This window comes from Xenopus tropicalis, chromosome 4 (genome assembly GCF_000004195.4).
Source record: "Xenopus tropicalis strain Nigerian chromosome 4, UCB_Xtro_10.0, whole genome shotgun sequence".
Lineage (NCBI taxonomy): Eukaryota > Metazoa > Chordata > Amphibia > Anura > Pipidae > Xenopus > Xenopus tropicalis.
Genome location: NC_030680.2, coordinates 73,511,350 through 73,533,815, shown reverse-complemented (window position 1 = coordinate 73,533,815; position 22,466 = coordinate 73,511,350). Strand labels below are relative to the sequence as shown.

At 35.8% G+C, this 22,466-nt stretch overlaps 1 protein-coding gene across 7 annotated transcripts in view; it reads right to left on the bottom strand.

The window, feature by feature from the left end:
- Window positions 1–22,466, bottom strand: part of phkb (phosphorylase kinase, beta) — a 194,507-nt gene that overhangs the window by 131,128 nt on the left and 40,913 nt on the right. For all 7 annotated transcript variants that reach the window (XM_004914060.4, XM_031900821.1, XM_002931669.4 and 4 more), the window contains 3 exons: window positions 8,975–9,074; window positions 7,010–7,117; window positions 5,155–5,235 (listed from right to left, as the gene is read on the bottom strand). In XM_004914060.4, coding sequence (XP_004914117.2) covers window positions 5,155–5,235; window positions 7,010–7,117; window positions 8,975–9,074 — 289 coding nt within the window. The remainder of the gene's footprint in view (window positions 1–5,154; window positions 5,236–7,009; window positions 7,118–8,974; window positions 9,075–22,466) is intronic.

Sequence of the window (22,466 nt, the reverse complement as noted above, 5' to 3'; positions counted from 1 at the left end):
CTGTCACTTTACATGACTGCTGCTGTAACAAGCATTTGAACTAACAATGTAGCCGCATTAAAAGAATGGAACCTATTATAGCTACAAAAGTTAGAATGAATCTGCCCCCAGGGCTAGCACTGTTTTAAAACAATTTGTTAACACTGTTATAAAGGATCATTAAAATGTAATAAAAGAGTCCCTTGAAACAATTCCCATTGCACAATGTTTTACCACATCCAGAAAACATTTAAGACTTCAAATTTGTACTAACTCAAAAGATCGCCTAATGAGATCAGAAGATGGCGAGGCATGGATCATTACTTTTATCAGGCTTCATAACTTCTGTGCTACTAGTAAATTCAGTGTATCAAATACAGCATTCTAGCCATGCTTAGTTCTGGTTATGGAAGTTCTCACCTTAGCCCTCACCAGCATATCTTATACCCATCCAAATGGTATGTGTGGAAGCTGCCATATTGCTTTCCCTATCTGAGGCATTCTCCATACAGAGAACAACAGCTTCAGTTTTTTAAATTTCCACACCAAATTAACCAATCTTCAAATGATAGCCCTTCTGCCTGATTTGCCAATAAAACAAGCTGTTAAAAGAATCTAGAAACTGGAATTGATAATAGACAGTTAATTACAATGCAACATTTATAAAAACGGCCAATAACATCTTTTCAAATTCAATTCAGTAATGTTATTTAATTTAGAGTTCAACATATTCTTGCAAAGATAGGAACAAACAGGCAATAAATCACACCATCAAAATTAACTGGAAGTAGCAGGAGTGATCAAGTACATCTGCAGTGGGTCTATATTTATACTTGAACGTACTATTCTTGGCTAGAAGGATAGACCCCATTGTTCAGCTCCTATTTATATTATAATACTGTTATACATTTAAAGGAACAGTTAAGTTCATCCTTAATTAAACTTTAAGAAAGATGCAATACATTGGCATTTTATATTTTATAATTTTTCTTTTTTTCATTTTATTCTGCTTCTCTTTCCTTTTAGCATTTTTTTACTTTTTACCTAACAATAAGGAAGCATTTTAAATGTAACAAAAAAAGCAGAATAGAAAGGCAAGTCGATAATACAATAAAAAAAATTACAAAAAGCAACATTTTTAGGAAAACTGGTCCTCTAAAAATGCTGCTCTGATTCTTTGAGAAAAAGAGTTTGTGGCCAGCGTGGGGCCACAACGCAGTTCTGGAGGATGCATGGGTGCTTTGAACTACAACTCTCAAAACAGCTGGAGGCTGAATATCCATGAGTTAGATTACTTTGCATTTCCTGTAAACTGGAGCATAAGAGTATAATTCGTTCAAAGCCTGTTCACACCAAATATTTTAGCGATTCCAAATGTCACAAATTATAAAAAGTCATGGCAATATAGATTCATGAGCAGGGAGCTTGTTGCCCTGACAAGGTATCTGTAATTAAACATTAGCCTATGGTACTTAAAAATCAATAGATCATATAATTTGCTTTGGCACGCAATGGCACTTTAAATGGGTACTGGCTGTAATATTTATACTCCGAAGTATAAATAGCTGAATCCACTAAGAAATATACCACATTGCATTATATCACTATAATGAACAGCTTTAGATATTTTTTGAACAAAAAAAATAGGAAATATTTGAACATGAGAAATCTTGGAAGAGGTAATGTGTCAATGCAGTGTCAGTCACACCTTGAGGCAAGACAAAATATTCAATTAGCTGCTTTGTTTGAGAAAGAAATGCTGCATATAGAATAACAAATAATGCTATCATTAGTAAAGAAGACTGCACAGGATAAAATAACCCTGGGGGTTGCTGCACTAAAATAAGAATATATGGCTAGAAAAGTCTAAAGTTTTATCAAATTAAATGTTCTTATGCCAGAATCTCAAAGTAGAGAGAAATGAAGGGTAGGGACACAGAAACCTTCTGTGAGTGGTGTTTCAGCCAAGCAGCTCCAGAAATTTAGTTGATCTGTCCATTGACGTAAATTTGTTTTCTAGTGTACAGATTTTCATAAGAATTACAGGGCTCTTGAAAGGTAGTTGTTTTATGCTATAAATGGATGAGGCTTATCCATATCATGAACCTGTTAAAGTTAAACAAAATGCAATTTACATATAAATTAACATTCCTTTTAAAGCTGTGTAACCCTTTCTTGGCAGTAACACTTGGTAGTTTCCAACTGCTTTCTAGGAAGAATCCCTTTGCCCTCTTCTCAGCGAGTCCCTCACAAAATAGTGACGGATAGGAGAAATTTTAGGATGCTAAACAGTAACTCTCATCATTATAGCACTTTATGAAAAGACTGGGTGCTAGTGATTCTTAACCAATAGAAGATTTATTGAAGCGTGCAAAGGTACTTTCTGAGTACATCAATGGATGAGGCAAAACCGAAGTATTGCAAAGGTTACACAGCATACAGTGGCTCAGACACCCAAGTTCTAGAACTTGTGAAGGATTACCACTCAGGCACACCTCCATGTAATGTATACCCCCTTCCCAGTCGAAGCCTCTCAAGGATAACAGTAGCCTGGGTCCCTTTTCAATATGTGGAGGGTGCCTCCTTGGAGAACCAACTTCACATTAGCACTCCACAGGGGAGCCCAATGCTGCTCTGTCTAAACTGGCCCCTGTCTAACTCACTATTTCTAAGTGCGCTATGACAATCTGCTTTTCGCTATCTTTACCTAATTTATGGAGTCTGTTTCAACCTACTTCTCTAAGGATGCTGATCTCTTTAGGGTACACACCTTGATACTGGGGCCTTATGCTCCAGCCTACCAGCACAAAGAGAAATAACTATTTTATTTCTAGTGCCAACAATTCAGCAGTGCTTTACATAGACCATACATCAGACCTAGCTTCAAGGAAGCTACAATCTGAATCTCCATCACATACACACTATGGATATTTTTTTTTTTTTTTTTAAGAAGCTTACTAACCTGCCAGACACAGGGAGAACAAACAAACAGACAGCACCCTGGCTGTAACAAAACCTATAACCTCAGTGCTGCAAGACAGAAGTATATATTAGGCGGTTTGGCTGTGTAAGACTTAAAGAGATACAGACACTAGAAAATAATCCCTTTTTACATATATCAAAAGACTGTCTTTGCAAGCTATATTCTTCTATGAGGAGGCTGCTATATTTGCACAGCAGTAGTCTGTTAGCATTAGAAACTATAACTGACAGGTTGAGAAGGGACAAAACAGTCAGGTTAAGGAACTTCAAGTAACGACATCTTACAAAAGCAAAATAATCCATCCACATAAGCTATAGGTAAAAACTGCAGTATGTGCCCTTGGCTTCAACATGAGCTCAGTGAATATGGCTTGTGCTAAGCATAGTTTTAATAACAAAAGTCTATGGTTTTAGTTATATATTGAGCTAAACAGGGCAAAAAGGGAAAATGAAGTTATGCCCTTGCGAGTGGGATTAAACATACACACACACACATAAATACATACACACACATTTAAGGTTGTTTACAGTGGAATTGAATGATGTTAAGCACCAGCAAGGACACATACATCAAACACTGTAGAGACCAGTAACAGAAATTTTCAATATAAAATCAGTAGAATGTAAAAAAGCACGTGCAAACATAAATTGTCGTTAGAGGCATAAACAATTTAGCCAAGTCTGTAAGAGCAGAGAATTCATTGTTCAGTTTAGCATGAAAAACATCAATATGTATTCATGATATGGCTGCTGGATACATTTCTTTCATATTCATTAAAGACTGCTCTAGGAGGCTTCTCAGGTCTGAACACTACCAGCAAAAAAATACTATATATCCTGAACTACTAACATTACCATAACTGTGATGCTATCTCGAACACCAGTAAGCAGCTCTTAGCTTTAAAATTAATTACCCTTTATATTAACTTTCTGCAATGTCACCATGGTGACAAATAGCTATTGTTCTACATGAATATGCTACTGTGAAATTAAAGAGAAAACTATATAAAAAAGGGGGAAATATGTTTTATTCAGTGCATCTTTTCACTATTCATCTTCACATTGCAGACTATCACATCAAATCTATTTACACAATCAATAGGGGTCACGCTTGGTCCTGGGGCACAAGTGCAAGAGTACTAGAGGGCACCCCTTAATTCTCAATTTAAATGGTTCTTTACCTTTAAAACCTTTTTCAAATCATACCTGGCCCTTAGGGTGTCAGAGAAGCAACACATTGAATTCCCTTTAGCCTGGTAACATCCCACAACAACACACACCAGGGTAACCAGTCATGAGCAATATGATCTCATCACTGCAGGCTTCCAAAAGGTGTCAGGCTGCAGTCCATGGTTGCAATAAAAATGTCATTTTAAAAGTTTAAAATAAAATCCAGCTTTAATCTGGAGATGGTCTGGAATTGCTGCTAATATTCTGTGTAATTTGGGGCAAAGGAGACCCTTCAAGCCTACACCTGGTCTTAGACAGGACACACGGACACACAAATGATTTGAAGTGGCAGAGATATCTTTGAGAATGGGGTCTGGTGGAGTCTGGAGCAGTTTGCCTTAGATACTGATTGGAAGCAGCCTGCTCAGAACCGAAAGCATGGGTCCCAAACTGAGCAATGACAGCAGTATATTCATTTAAAAAGATCCAGATTAACTAGGATGGATCCACTGACACATTATGTATACAGCCAAAGCAATTTAGAAAGGGAACAGAAGAAACAGAAGAAACAAGAAAAGTTAATAAAAAATAAAATATAATTTATAAAAGGGTTTACATATATCACTATATACACTTTCTGCACAAGGCTAGTTCGGTGGTGATTTTGGAATGCAGGAGTCATCAATTTAACTGAACTAAGAACTTGCCTGTTTAAAACTGAATGGAGGAAGCTCCAATATTAATGACCCATAGTATCAAGTAAACAAAACTAATTGAAGCACTTTTAATATACATGTCAGTAAACACACACAAGCTTTTTATTGCTGCACATTGATCTCACGATTTTCTAAGAGGAAAATTAATAACCCTTACAGTAATATATTACTATGCAAGGCCTTACTGATGCATGCAGAAGGAATGGGATTAACAAATAAACAATATAAAAGCCCATAGCAGCAATAATGACATTAAAAACATCAGTAAAGGTTATGCAGTATAAATGCATTTGTTTTGACTCTGTACCTCATCTGTATTGTAGATTATCTGTAGTCCAGATGATATCATCTCAACAAGATACAAAAGGAAAAGTGACACTGCGTTTATCTAAAATTTAGAAAAAACAAAATGTTAACATACTTATAAATTGTATATCCTTCCTTTCCAGTATATGCTGCAAAAAATGTTCCGTAAGGAAAACTATACTCCCAAACAATGTAGGTTTATATAACAATATATTGTATAAACAAACACATATGTAAAGCCATACGTCATTTGAATAAACCATTTTCATAAAAATATACTTTTTTAGTAGTTTGTGCTGTTGGGCCACCTCCTGGGATCATAGGATTCAAAGTGCAAAGGAAAACATACATGCATGATAGGCCACATCAGCCAATTAGTGAACAAAGTTCTGCCTTTTGCTTCCATGGTGGGTCAAAGGAAAGGATGTAAAAGGGCAATATTTATGGATATATATATTCCAGTTTGATGAGATTCTTTAATAGGTCACCTAACATAATATAAACTATTTGTTGGTTAAGTATTCATTGTGGAGGTATAGTTTTCCTTTAAGCAGGTGCTATGGCAGGTTCCACACTTCACCAATGCAATGGCATAAAACTAAAAATAGATGAGGGTATATGCACACTTTTCTCGAAAATATGGCAACGTTACTGGAGAATTTTTAATTAAAGCTACCAAAATATCTGATTTACTTATTTTGTGTTACACAGCAACTTCAACTTTCCAGAATCTTAGATTAAAGCTTTGCAAACTGATAATAACCCTAAGAAAGGCAATAGAATATTTTTCTCTTTTCAATTTCAGGTGGGTCAAAGGATCACAAAAGTGACTTGCCTACTCCACATTTAAGCTTGTACCGAGAAACGGTGATTAGGTCTCTATATAATTATTTTGAAAGATGTTTATAAAACTGCTGCAAATGTATATAAATTATAGCATTACTGGCAAGGAAAAGAATAGAACAAGTTCAGTGATAGATACAACAGGCTTTGTATTTGAGGATCCAATGGACTAGATTCCCTCTTGGCAGTATTATAAACAACATAGAGTGGAGATTTGGATGTGCAAAGGTATCAGAGAAGGGGTAAAAAGAAATTGTATTATAGAGAGCTAAAACTTGTCGTGATCATGTAGAAGTCAATAGTAGATGTCCCTTCTACAACTGGAAGATCTTTCTTTGTGGTGTTAGAGGTTTTCGGGTTTGATGCTGGATTTTATGCGACTATACAAAAAAGTTGTTGTTTTCGTGCTGTTTTCACATTTCTTTCTGCTACTTTTTTCATTCATTATTTTTCAATTCAGATTTTTTAGTAAATGACTACTATTGGTGGAAAAGAGTTCAGTCATGTTTTTTTTTAAATAATAAAAAAAAAAGATAAAACCACAAAAATCTAAATGCAAATAAACCTAATAGGATGGTTTTGCCACCATTAAGGATTAATTCTATACTGTATTATTTGGGATCAAGTACAAGGTACTGTTTTATTATTACAGAAAAAAAGAAAAATAGATTTTTAAAAAAAATTAATTTCTTGAGTAAAATGGACTGGGAGATGGTCTTCCTGTAATTCAGAGCTTTCTGGATAACAGGTTTCCGTATAACAGATCCCATACTTTCATTGGCAATTCTTTAAGTATGTGCAGAATTAAATTGCATTATTGGAAAGAGTAATTTATACACTTGTGCACAAATATTTCATATATATAATCTTTGCTATAGTCCACTTAAAGACCTAAAAAAATGATTTATATGACATTAACTGAGCCAGGGTCAGCAATAAGGCATGCTAAGTCTATTCCAAGTGAAATAATTATCAGAACTATTATGCAATAAGATAAGTTACCAGGTGCTTACCTGTATATGTCCATAATCGTTATAGGATAATATCTCATCTCCATTGTCTATATTGAATATAGAATGAAGGCATTTTTGTGGACTTGGATCCTGTTTAAACTGCTCAACCTAATATGAAAGAGGAATTAATTATGTGTTAATAAAATGAATTTACATTCTATTACATACATTTCTATTATTCTATTACATAAAGCAATTTAGTCTTAGTTATGAGAATAAGAAAAGGGGTTTAATACAAAAGGGTTTTCAAATTATATTAGTGAAGCAGCAGATATGCACACTGCACAGATCCCCAACGCAATCCATAAATAGTAGCATATTTTCTTTATAAATTTAGTATTTAAAAGAAAGAAGCAACTGCATTTTACTCCAAAAGCAGTTCACTAATGGTGTAGATATCATAAACGTGCATTTTGTTAATGTATTTTAAAGGTTTTGTATGTTTTTGTTTTTTTTCTGTTCCAGTTTTACATTTCCCACAGGCAAAATCTAAAGCACAGTTTTCCACGTAGTTCATGCATGCCAGATGTCCCCTGGTTATGGCAGATAAGCGAGTACCCCTGGTGATAGGTAGGATTTTTCAAAATAAAGGGGAACCATTTGCTGGGTCACAGTTTTTATAAACAACAAATTTAAAATCTATGCGGGAGGACTATGCTGTAGAAGCTTTAATAATAAATGGGCCATGCTGCTGAAGAACAAAAACACAATGGAAAGGAAAAACATATTATGGAAACAGTCCAACAATTCTGAAAGAAATCCAGCCAGGGAGAAAACAAAGGATTAATCAGCACTGGGTTTTGCTTAGTCTAGCTACATTGATCCATTCACTTGATGACATTTTGCAACTACAAGTATTAATAAAGGTGCACACTATCTTTGGAAAACAAAAAAATGGAAAAAATGGAAAGGAATAATTAATTACTGCGCACAGGTTTAACAGCACAAAGAGCAGACCTAATCTGTCATAAAAGGTGTAACTGTGTGTATGAAGTACACAAGCACTGACAGCGACAGATTCCTAAACTAGTACAAAACGGGTTAGTGGGCACAAGTTCCACAGAATCACTGGCAGCAAGAGATACCGAATGTGGCACAGAATGGGTTACTGGGCACAGGTACATAACTAATTCAGAAAAAGCTACTGGGCACTACTACCACACAGGTATAGAATCTAACCTAGGATAGAGAGAGAAATATTTCTAAATATAAAAAAAAAATTGCTTATGTACCAGACTAGTACAGACAGAAGGCCCTAGTTAATGAACAGTTTCAATAAATATTAGTAATACAGGCCAACGTCCAGACATTTGGTGGGGCCTGAAAAAAATTATTTTTTATGGGGCTCAGTAATATCTAGTTACGCCACTGAAAGCTTTTAATGTACAACATGCATTATGTGTAGGCAGCATAAGGATGAAACAGGAACTAAATCAGTTTTATAAAATTGGTACTTCCTTTCATTTCCATACGCTAGTAAAGATACTTTTCTAAAAATATTTCTGAATCTATTTGACTTTTCAAGTCTATTCTGTAACAATGAGAAAAAAAAAACCCATTTAGTTTCATTTAGTCTAATTCCCAGTTCTCTGGAGCTGGAATATTTATATAGTATTTCTATTTTAGATAATGGAATGACCAAAGCTAATGATTCTAGCACATTTCCACTCATGGACTGCCATTTGCAATAATGTAATCCATCGGTCCTATTGCTCTAGTGGTTTTGCTTTTGCAAACATGCTCTGAACAGATGGAGAACAGCATTCTGTATAGTGGATCATAGACTTTCAAGTAACTAACTCTTCATAGAGGAAAGAAATCTGCAAATAAAGCTTTAATGAAGATGAATGCTGATTCACTAAGTATAGAAGGTAATGTTAAAGGGATCATATATATTAATGTCATTTCACTGCTTTAATTGTTTTAAAAAGACTGTAGAATTCAGCAGAAAGTGTAATATTTTACCTTATCAGCCTGCCGCATGTAACAGTACAGAATTCCTCTCATACATTTTATAGCAGAATGCTCCAGCTCATGGGTTCTTCCCTTGTCATCATCAATGCGCCTGAATAAGAGAGATAACCCATGAAAATAAATTGGAAACGCAGTAATAGGAAGAGGAATGAGCGTCAGTACCTGCAGCATATATCAAAGCAATAATAGCCAGAAGAGGCCGTGTCTGCTTATAGAGACTTATTCTTTCTTTGTGTGTTCTCAACAGCCTAGGTGCAGAACTGAATCCAAATGTTGCATGTCTTTTCGTCACTGAAAAGTGTTTTTCCCCACGAGATTTGGTAATGATTGCATCCAAAATATAAGTGCATCCCTATTTAAAATAGAGAAATATTCTACCATAAAAACCTATATTCTTACTGGTTTATAAACCCCTAAAGCTTTCAGTTTTATGAAAAACTATATCCTCAGAATGAATACTTAACCAACAGATATATGCTGCAAGTCTCAATTCCCCCAAGAGACCTGTTTAGCTTATGAGTTACAATTGTATCTCAGTGCAGGTGATGCTCGTTAAGATTTCTGGGCTCTCTGCCAAAAGCTACTTTTTAATTAAATGTGAGAAACAATGTTTCTAAGTGCAGCTAAAGCTTGTTAACTTTCTGGGCTCTCTGCCAAAAGCTACTTTTTAATCAAATTTGTATCTTTTTTAGCTTCACTGCAGGAGATCAGGAAGGGAAATGAGGGGACTTTAAGAATCTGGGACTGCGGGTTGAGCTGTCAAAAGAGGGACTGTCCTGCGAAAATCGAAGCTATGTATTATATATGTACATTAAATAATCTCGCCAAACTGAAATATACATATCAGTAGATATTGCCCTTTTATATCTTTTCCCTTGATCCACCATTTAGTGATGGGCTGTGTGTTCCCTCAGAGATCCCATGACCAGAAATAGTGCAGCTCTAACTGTAACAGGAAGTAGTGTGGAAGCAAAAGGCATAATTCTGTCTATTCATTGGGTGATGTGACCTAGCATGTATGTGTGCACTGTGAATCCAATGATCCTAGGAGGTGGCAATTTTCTATTTAGGAGTACAATAGCACATAGTACTAAAAAAAAGTATATTTTTATGAAAATGGTTTATTGAAATGAAGCAGGGTTTTACATATGAGCTGGTTTAGGCAATATATATTTATAGAGACCTACATTGTTTGGGGGTATAGGTTTCCTTTAAGTCAAAAAACATAAATACCAGATTGGTAACCTTAAAGGAACAGTAACACTAAAATATTTATATATTTTAAAGAAATTAAACTATAATGTTCTGCTGCCATGCACTGGTAAAAGTTGTGTGTTTGCTTCAGAAACATTACAAGAGTTTATATAAACCCTGGTGTGTAGCCATGGGGGCATCCATTCAAAAGAAGAAAAGGTACAGGTTATATAGCAGCTAACAGATAAACCCTGTAGAATACAATGGTGTCTTATCTGTTATCTGCTATGTAACCTGTGCCTTTTCTCTTTTTTTCCAGCTTGAATGGCTGCCCCCATGGCTACACAGCAGTGTATTTATATAAACTATAGTTGTGTTCCTGAAGCAAACACCCCAGTTTTACCATTACAGGGCAACAGTACGTTATATTTCAATTACTTTAAAACACTTTCATTTTTTGGTGTTACTGTTCCTTTAAAATCCACATTATACTACGTATTAGGTACATTTTTAGATGACACATTAGTTCAGGGCTACAGAATTGGAGATCTGCAGGCCTTCCAAGAGATTTTTTTGGCTCCCAGCATGCCCAAGATTTCCACAGACCTATATGACATCATTGTTTAATAGCACTCTATGCCCTTAAACATGTAAAATAGAAGGTAATTGGCCCACAAACTGTAAAATCTTGGCAAGCACTTACTCACCAAAATGATCAATTTTTTTCACCTTTGAACATTCAGCTATAGTAAACTACACAAGCTAGCATCATTATGCTACTGTCTGGCTTAGATAGCTTTTAAGCTCTACACACCCAAAATCAAGCACTTCCCCTTTCTCTTACATCCCGTTCTCTGGGATCTTTTGAGAGTTGAGCTTCACTCATGTTGTCAGCACAAATAGGAAGACAAAGCTATCTGACAGACTTCATAAATCATACCTTCCAAGCAGCAGACTGGTACTCTTTTTCAAGGGTAACTAAACCCCTACACTCCCTTCCCTTTATAACATAGGGCTGCCACTTTACATGGAAAGAAGTCCTATGGCACAAGACAAAACTCCCCAAAAAGCTATGTTTCACATTCTAAATCAGTATAATAATAATGAATTGGCACTAATACCACTCAGGAGTGGCACCCTTTGTATTTGCTTTGTACCAAAAGGGCAGAAGATGATGGGCTGCACTGGTAAAACCCAGAAGAAAAATCAGACTGTTCAGTGCAGCACAAGGATGTGGCTATGGGAAACAGCAGGGATGCAATATAACATAGTAGTAATTGATAAGAGAAAAGTTATTCCCTTTATCCGATGATGCTAGGAGCTGTAGTGAGGATGGTAAGTGTATATGGTATCCGTTACCCAAAAATCCATAGACTCCATTTTAAGCAAATAATTTGACATTTTTCAAAATATACCCTTTTCAAAATATACCTTTTTTCTATAATCTTTATTGGTGGCAAAAAAATTAATCCTGTTGGGGTTGTTTAATGTTTAAATAATCTTTAACAGACATAAGGTATAGAAATCCATATTATGGAAAGATTCCTTATCCAGTAAACCTGTGGTCCTGTGCATTCTGGATAATAGGTTCCATAGCTGTACAAATAACATGTGGTTCTCACAGGAGCAGCAGGTCTACAGTTCCTACAGCAGCTGGCAAAGACTGCTGGGAAAATGTTTAGTAGAGGAAAAAAATTAATCTAATACAAGATATGATACATACATCCAGTTTGAAACTGGAAACTTGTACTTCTGTGAAATTTTCAGCAAATTTGGGAGTCATACTAATCCATTTAATAATAACGGTTAAGGCTTGGGGGAAAACATGCATGCAAATGAAAACCTGAACCAAAAGGCTTTAAAACTAATTTAACTGTTCCAAGCATAAAACAGTACCCCAGCTCGTCATGTTACCAGGAAAAGAAATATATCAGTGTATTTTGGTGAATTCTAATTAGCCATTCTCTGGAAACAGGAAAACAAATTTGCATTCACAAGATTTAAAGAGATTGTTAGCGCCATGGCTTTATATTGAAAGTCTGTACATGTCTCTCTTAACAACACATAAGAGGCGAATATAACTTTTCATAGTTTTCTAGTTTTAAGAGAATGCTCATCACAAACTGTACAATTCCTTACACCAGAACTAAATAAATACCTTCATTAAAGGGACCCACTCCTCAAAAACTATATTTTGCACAATAAAAAATGTAATTCAAAGCAACTTTCCAATATACTCACTACAATTTATTGATTTTTAAGTTCCATTGGACATTCATTTATTTCATATGATTATCTCTGTATGTACGGTAGCCCCAAAATCCCAACCTATATCCATGTACTATTGATTTTGGTAGTTTCACTGATCTGGCCTCTGTGAGAATCTTATCTGTTTATGCAACATATATGCTAGTGTGAGGCTCACTGGAAGATGAGGAAGAAAAGAGGAGCTGCAAAACCTCTTAATTTCCTGTTTCGAATGTTTGGGCTGTAAACAATGGAACGGCGAATATGCCGTGTAAGGCCCCTTGTATTTGGTCCTTCGGCCAATCAGTCAGATACTATATCTGGTGGGCCTTTTGTATGGTCACCATTATTTGTGAATGCAGTTGCAATTGAAAGTAGTATTTGTTTATTTATCATGGGGTCTGGCATTTAAAGGACAAGCAAAAGTGGATTCAATGGGAGTTTTTGCTTTGGGCTAGTATTTCTTTTAGGAAAAGAATGAACTGTTCTGGGGAGAAAATAAAAAAAAAAAAAAAAAGAGCATAATGCTGCCATTTTACTTACTTTTGTCAGGAGTCCCTATCACTGACTTACACTAGTATATGTTTAGCTTGGGGGAAAAAAATATCACAGCTATAAGGTCTCCTCTATTATCATGTGGCTTTTAATAGCAATTACATTTACAAATGACTTGTAAATATAACTTGAAAATATGTAATTAATGTAACACAGAAAGTTGCTTAGCATATCATTTTCTGTTATTGTGGTAAAAAAGTTTGTGTGAAACTTTTTTTTTGCAACTAAATATATATCAGCCATAGTCATCCTCATCTTTATTACAGGAAAACTATACCCCATAAAAATATAGGTCTCTACAAAAATATACTGCATAAAACAGCTCATATGTACAACCTGCTTCATCTGAATAAAACATTTTCATAAAAATATACTTTTTTAGTAGTATGTGTCAGTGGGTAATCCTAAATAGAAAATAGATATTTTAAGTACGGGGGGAGGGGGGGGGGAATCAGGCACACGCAAACAAACCAAGGCACACATATATGTTATATGCTCCCACCTGGTACCGTTAGAGCTGCATTATTTCCGGTCAAGTGATCTCTTGGAAGACCATCACTAAATGGTACCTCAAGGAAAAAGCCCATATATATATTTTATATATATATATATATATATATATATATATATATCCAAATGGTGTCCGCACTCCAAGGCTCAATATTCTGCGGGATGCATAGCCAAAATTATGTATATAATATTATGTAAGGATGCTTGAGAAAGGTCCTAAAGAGGACCGAAACGTCGGTTTTAACAATATATTTTCAATAAATTTTTGATAACACATTGAAGGGTGTGCTGGCCACAGATGATTATTTTATATGTATATTCTAGTTTGATATGATTCTTTTATTCTTTTCACCCTACTGAATTGTTGTCATTGACATTTGACTATTCTAAACCCGAAGGAGAAGTGTGGGCTTATAATAATTGTCTACAGTGTTAATCTGTATATATGAGTTTGGGTGGATTTAAAAAAAAAAAAAAAAAAAAAAAAACTAGCCCCATAGCATCTCTTGTACAAGGCACAATACAGTGAAATAAAATATAACTGTGGGCTCTTGAATTGCATGCTTGTCCTCGAACAAAGAAAGTAAAAGCACCTAAAAAAGATAGTAAAATTAAGTGCCCTAACTGGAAACCACAAACAACTGGGCACCCTCCAAAATTGTGGCCACACTGGCATTGAAAAAACAAAATATAAAAGATAGATTGTCAGTACAATTTATGATCCTTGAGGTGCTAAAATAAAGCATAATAACATAGACAAATAAATAGCCATCTGCTGTCTAGAGCCCAATGCCATTTTCTGGCAAGCACGGCCTATTATTTTTGGCAAAGTACTACTAAAATAACTTCTATATAACCAACAAATTATCAATGAATGGACATTAATTCCAAGTCCTACATGCACATCCCCAGTTTGTAATAGATTTTCTGGCTTGCTCATATGATCTGACATATACATCCTTCCATCAGCAAACGTCAAAGCACAGAGCATTGATTTACAATAAAGAGTTAAACAAAATAAATTAAAAGGGTCCTCCTCTTCCCTTCTTGAAAGCCATGATTATTGACCATGTATTTCCTCACAGAAGTGTGGTTACCACAGACATTTATAGCATCTGGATAGAAAATGGGTTCTACATTTTCAGTATGCTGGTAAATAACTTGAAGTCATGTGCATAAATATTGAGCAGTGCCATGTACCTGTCCACACTGTTTTTGGTAGACAAACAAAGCTGCGTTCCCACAGGGAGAATGGCTTGGATTTTACATCAAGAGAATTTACTGGGAGCCCTTAAAGTGATACTGACACAAAGGAACAACTTTTTAAAATATGAATCTACCTAAAAAGTTACCTATAGGTCACGTTGATCATTTTTCACTGATATACCTGCTTTTGTAAGTAATTGTTACTTGAAGTTCCTAAACCTGACTGTCCCTTCTCAGCCTGTCAGTTATAGCTTCTAATGATAATGGACTCCTGCTGCACAAATAAGACAGCCCCTTCATAGAGGAACATGGGGGATCAGATAGGTAATCAGGTAATGTTAAAGTATTGGACAAATACTTTTATGGCAAAATTATAATAGCATGCAAAGACTGTTATGATAGATGTAAAAAAGGTTTCATTTCTGGTGTCAGTATATCTTTAATAAACACATGTAAAATTTTGATACATTTAATTACATCCAATATATCTGGCCTACTTATTAAAGCTATATTACACTACAGTTTTATAGTTTTATTTGCTATTTTTCAGTGTCTGGAACATAATATGCTTTTGCCATCTTAATTTTCACACACATATTTAATTTCCATTTTAAAGATGTTCTGCGTCATTAGAAATGCCACAAGGCCTGAAATGTTTACAGAGACATCAGCAAAACGAAAAAACATCTCAATAGCAAAGCAATATCATGCATATATCATACATCATTAACATGAACACTTGCTTACAGCTCTTTTACAGAGTATTTAATTAAATTACAGCACTTATGTTATACATAAATAAACCATCTAAATGAAAAGAAAACTGCTTAAATACTTTAACAGTATGCTTATCCATTAAAGCCATAAATAGCTTATGCTAGTATGGCAGCAACAAATGCAAGAAAATATTCTATTTTGGCTATTACAGCAGACCCTGGTCAGACCAAATAAGAGGATGCTTTGTGATCCTTCTGTTAAAAATAAGATCGCATAAACATTTACTGTTTGGGGGGCTTGAAAACCAAGTTTAAACACTTTCTTAAGGCCCATGAAAATATGGTTTCTTTTTCTGCATCGTTCAATTAGTAGGGAACAATTAAGTGGCAATGACCTATGCTGTAGTTTTCAAACTACTAACAGAGACACATTTTTAGGGATTAGATTTCCTTCAATCATTTAAGGGGAACTCCTCCCAAATATAACTAAAGCTTTAAAGGAAAAAGAAAGGTAAAGTCACTTGGGGGTGCCAAAATGTTAGGCACCCCCAAGTGACTTTAACCGCCTACCTTTTACCCCGGGCTGGTGCCGCTGTCAGGAGAAAACAGCACCAGCCCGGGGTAGCTGCCGGCGCTTCCTCCTTCCGGCTTTGCTGCGCGCGCATGCGCAGTAGAGTGAAAAGCCGAACTTAAACATTTAAGTCGGCTTTTTCGCTCTACTGTGCATGCCCAGCCACCGGCAGTTTAGGAAGTGGAAGGCGGAAGGAGGAAGCGCTGCGCTCCAGGTGCCCCGGGCTGGTGCTATTTTCTCCTAACAGGGGCACCAGCCCGGGGTACAGGGTAAGCGGTTAAAGTCACTTGGGGGTGCTTAACATTTTGGCACCCCCAAGTGACTTTGCCTTTCCTTCCCCTTTAAGAAAAAAAAAATCAATTTCAAGCAACAAATATGCAGTCTTTTCATGATTTTTAATGTAACAAAAAGGTTTGGAACAGTTATCTAAGCCTAGCCCCCTGTCCTTTTTTGTCCTTGTTACTTAGGAATAAGAAAATAGATATCTGCTTTTCATCTGAATCTTTCAGAATTCCTTCCTTCAGGGGAAAGAATAATTGCAAGGTCAAATAGAATCAGTGCAGCTCACCTATACAACAAACATGCAAATTGATATTCATATTTTGATTTGGCAGTTGTAGAGTGAAAAAAGTCTATGGGGCTGATTTACTTACCCACGAACGGGTCGAATGGAGTCCGATTGCGTTTTTTTCGTAATGATCGGTATTTTGCGATTTTTTCGTATGTTTTGCGATTTTTTCGGATTCTTTACGAATTTTTCGGATCCAATACGATTTTTGCGTAAAAACGCGAGTTTTCCTATCCATTACGAAAGTTGCGTAAAAAGTTGCGCATTTTGCGTAGCGTTAAAACTTACGCGAAAAATGCGCAACTTTTCACGTAAGTTTTAACGCTACGAAAAATGCGCAACTTTTTACGCAACTTTCGTAATGGATACGAAAAACTCGCGTTTTTACGCAAAAATCGTATTGGTAACGAAAAATTCGTACAGAATCCGAAAAAATCGCAAAACATACGAAAAAGTCGCAAAATGTTCGTTTTCAAGTCGGAACTTTTCCAATTCGGGTCGGATTCGTGGGTTAGTAAATCAGCCCCTATGACTTCACACCTATTATGCTCATCTCTGTGCTTCACAAAATATAAAGCAAGACTTCTACAACATGTTTATTAAACTTCAATATTGTTTATTATTCTAGGTAAAAAATAAAGAAAGAAGTTAGAGACTGAATTACACTGTATGATAACTATGATCACTTTTAGCTTGTGAAATGTACATGGAATGAAATGTACGTTTGCTTTCGCGTTTTCCAAGCTGACTGCCGATCCACACCGCTCTGTGTGTGCACACTCTACCTGTTGCCATAGGATTTAGTGCACACGTACAGAGCAGTGTGTGGAAACGTATTCCCTTCTCTTAGCTGGGCAAAAAAAAAAAGTGGATATATGCTTCGTCTGCCCTCACAATTAGGCCAGTTGATAATACTTACACTATGAGTTTTGAACATTAAGTAACAAATCCCTGCTACAACCAAAACTCTGATACATATGGTATCATTATGTCTTTTGTGAGTGTGCATGAAAACAGTGACAGATTTAGGAATATTTTTTCCTTTTAAGATAAAGACAACATACTGCTGTATCCGCTCTGCATGATCAGAATATGATAATTTACAAAGTTAGATTTGAAACAAAATAATCCCGAGGCAAAAACACAGGGGTGGTTATATATATTGTTTCATTTAACTTAGATTTGTTGCTTCAACTGTGTATAAAAAATTACTTCAAGGAGAACCATACCCTTCTGGGCTATAAAAGGCCCCTTAACTAGCACTGCCCTGACCCCATCATTTCTTCCTTATCGCATAGTTTCTAACTTTAACAACTGTCCCTATCGCTAACCCCAACCAAAACAGCAGAGTAGCACAGCTGCGTACCTGGCCGACATATTCTTTGCAACTGAACAGTCTTCGGGTCTCACCGCGGACACGGACCCTGCTTGCGCGTGCCCAGTTTAAGCAGATTTCATGCTACCTCCAGCCGAACATGCCCAAGCAAGGTTCATATCAGCGGAGACACCAAAAGTGTGTTCAGCATAGTTCCCCTTTAAAGGAGAAGGAAAGGCTAAATCACTGGGGGTACCTAACATTTGGCAGAAACTGAATTAACACTTACATTATCAATTTGGAGGCATAGTTTTTCAGCAATAATTGAGCTGCAGCTACTTGAAAAAATTATAATAAATGGGGAATAACCCAATTTTGGCCATAGTTAAAGCATGTCTGACACTTTTGTTCATCATGTTCTGCCTTTCAGGTTATCCACTTGCAGAAAATCATACATTTAGTCAGAGACTACTGTGATACATTACTTTTTTTTTCTTACTTTGTCAAAGCTTTTTAACTGGCATATCAATGTTCTGAAATTCTTGCTAGAACCAGCATATATAGATATAGAAAGAAGCAGGGATCCTGCTCTGAATCTTAAGTGGTCATCAGACATCCAGAAAATACCACTGCCATTTCTGATTAAGAAAACATAATTCGATGTTAACTGTATTTACAGTTTCATGAGTACCTGACATATTTCTCATTATGATCTTGGTGTAAAAAAAATTTAACAGAGTGAGCGCTAAAACAAAATATAGTACCTTCTTCTAAAACTGTTTATTATTCCATCGGGATAGGATATTAGAGTACTAAGATAAAAACTTACAGGAATGCTGATTCTCCTGGAAATATAGAGTTGATAAAAATCAATGCCATGTAGCAAAACTATTTACTGTGGCATGGCATCATTTCAGCACTAAAAAGTGAGAAATATTATACTTTCAGCCTGCCAGTCCATATGCATTCATTTTAACATTACTATGCCTTTAATAAATCAGATTTATACACACATACATAAATACAGGTATAGGACCTATTATCCAGAAAGCTTGGGACCAAGGCCATTTCACATAAGGGGTTTTTGGGTGTAATTTGGATCTTCATCTACTAAAAAATAAATAAAACATTAAATAAACCCAATAGGATTGTTTTGCCTCCAATAATGATTATATCTTAGTTGGGATCAAGTACAAGGTACTGTTTTATTATATATAGAGAAAAAGGAAATCATTTTTTAAAGATTAGAATTATTTGGTTATAATTACTAATTATAATGACTAGAAATAGTGCAGCTCTAACTGTAACAAGACGAAGTATAAGAGAAAAGACACAGCTTTGTCCATTAAGTGGCTGATGTAATATGTATTGTGAATCGTATGATCCCAGGGGGAGGTCCTTAGTACTTAAAATGCCAATTTCCTTTTTAGGATTACCCAACACACATACTACTAAAAAAGAATATTTTTTTTATAAAAATTGTATATTAAGATATTAAGATTCAAAATATTTTGATAGAGCACTGTTTGGGGGTATTATGATGATCATTTATACATAAGAAATAGTATGAGTTATTGTGGAATTATGTTGAGGAAGCACAGTAATAAATATGATTCTTTGTAATTTAAAACAGGAAACTGGGTTACAATAGGACTACCTGTAGCTTTAACCTTGCTGCAGGCAGCACTTTGGCAGGAGTGGCGAAAAAAACGTGTCTTTTAGGTTGTGGAATTTCTCTATGCCATGCTGAGCACAGGAAAGGTACATACGTGTGTGTGTGTGTGTGTACGAACAGTTGAGAAAGTCTAAATATAATTAGCAGGTGTATTTGTATTCAGTCCCATATTAAGTAACCAGAACTTTGAATAAATGAGAAGTGGATCTTGGCCACTTTAATCAAGATAAAAAAAAATAATAATAAAAGCTGTAATGCCCACCAGAGACAGTCACATCATATTTCCCTAGAAAAACTAAAAATTTGAATTTATAGCAAACCAGGTATATGCTAGATGCTATGTCACATGGGAAACATTGGTGCTCAATTATCACCACTGGGCACATTTGCCCCTGGACAGTAACCCATAGCAACCAATCAGTAATTTACTTTTTTCAGCCAGTTGCAGGTAGAACAATGAATGCAACAATTGGTTGCCATAGGATACTGCCCATGGGCAATTTTGCCCAGTGTTGATAAATGACCCCCATTGCATTATGCAAGCCTTTTCTATTATTTGGTAATATTGTCAAGAGATAAAGCAGTGTATAAATTAGAAATTTTTCCTTCTATGCAACAGAGTTGCTCCTTCTTAGCCTACCAGAAGCGGTATAAACTGGATAAGCAACTATTACCTGCTTTCAATTCTATGTTTGTAAATGTCTTTTTATCTTTTAAAAATGTCACGCTACCCCTACACATAGGGGCTGATTTACTAAGACACGAATTCGAATCCGAATTGGAAAAATTCCGATTGGAAAACGAACATTTTGCGACTTTTTTGTATTTTTTCGGCTCCTTTACGACTTTTCGGAAATTATCGCGACTTTTTCGTTACCAATACGATTTGCGCAAAAAAAACACGAGTTTTTCGTAGCCATTACGACTTGCGCGAAAAAACACGAGTTTTTCGTAGCCATTCCGAAAGTTGCGCAAAATCTGGCGATTTTTTCGTAGCGTTAAAACTTGCGCGAAAAGTCGCGCCTTTTTCGTAGCGTTAAAACTTAAAAGGCGCGACGTTTCGCGCAAGTTTTAACTCTACGAAAAAATCGCGACTTTTCGCGCACGTTTTAACGCTACGAAAAAATCGCCAGATTTTGCGCAACTTTCGGAATGGCTATGAAAAACTCGCGTTTTTTCGCGCAAATCGTATTGGTAACGAAAAAGTCGCGATAATTTCCGAAAAAATTGGTACGGAACAATTGTAAACAGTGGGAAAAACTTTTTTTTGCGCAAGCATACGAAAAAGTCGCACAGGCGTCGAAAAAGTCGTGCAGGCGGCCATTCGAATGCTCCGAGCATTCGTGTTGTAGTAAATCTGCCCCTAAGTGATAACCTCCCGTATAGCTTACCTAGCAATAACATGCCGTGGTGAATTTCACAAGGTGTGGGGTCCCTGGCTAGGACAACTGAATTAACAGATAAGGTAATGCCATCTATAGCATCTATTGTAATAGACTACATATGAAGAAAATTTACTTAGGTATGTTCATTCTCTCTAAAAAGCCCCACAATTCCACTTCCACTATACGTCTTAAAAATACCCCGGGTCATTTTCAAACTTATCTAAAATACATCTGTCCATTCAAGGCATTTGCTATTACACTAAACCCATTTTTATGCTTGGGAGGGCAATCAATCTCACTATGTCCGCTGTTATACATACATATAAATACAGCACACAGGCATACTTGCACATTGGATTACCGATGGATTAAAGGCAATTGATTGTACTGTGTAAACCCAGTCCTACTTAGATTATTATTTGATGGATACATAGTTTTGTTAAGCTCCATAATTACTTTACTGCAATAATGTACATGGATTATTGTAATTTACACTAATGTTCCTGCTTTCTCCTCAAGTGAAATCATTACAATCATAGAGCTTTAGTAAAGCAGAGAATGACAGTGAGTGCATTGAATTTATGCCTATCAGTTAACTAAATCATAGGCTATGAATAAATGATATGTATGCCAAAGGACATCCAGCTGGAACGAAACTATTCCATTACACATACAACATCTATGATAATATGAATTTAATGTAAAAGACAGGTATGACATGTATAAGTGGCTAACAATGCTTGCTGTCAAAATTATAAAGTTTTTTGAACCACAAGGTTTTAAAGAGTTGACTTTTCAATATGTCCCTATTTTATTAATCTGTTGCTACGTTTGCTGGGTCCTAACCCTGAAACTGGGATACAATACTACTACAGAGAATGAGCAGATCTGAAAGCTTTTGCACAAACAAAATGTACACCATCAAATAAGAGATAATATTCAAAGGTGAATGTGTTCTGTGTGCTTTATACTTTTCTATTAAGGTTCACTCTTATTCATCTTCAAGCATTTCAGTCATACCAATGCCTGGCTCCTAGGGTACCTTGGATCCTAGCAACTAGATAGCTGGTAAAATTCCAAACTGTAAAGCTGCTGAACAACAAGCTAAATCATTAAAAAACACAAACAATAACAATTAAGAAATTGTTTCAGAATATTGCTGTCTGTATTGTACTTAAAGTTAATTTAAGAGGTGAACTACCCCTTTAAAGGAGAAGTAAAGTAAAAATCACTGAGGTTGGCTTTGAAGCATAATGGGCTTGTGTGAACATGAGGAAGGGGAGGTCACTGTACTTTCTAATTCAGTGGTGTAACTACAGTAGATGTCACTGGGCTACAGAGAAAACTCATTTTAGGGACCCAAACATCCAGAATTACTATTACAGGTTTACCAAAATTGTTTAATAATTATGGCCCCCTAAACCCTCTACACTCCACACACACACATGATGATGGAAACTAATTTACACTAGAAACAAACTATTACAATTGCAGCAACAAACATAAAGAAATGTGCAAACACAGGGTTAATAATCACGCTG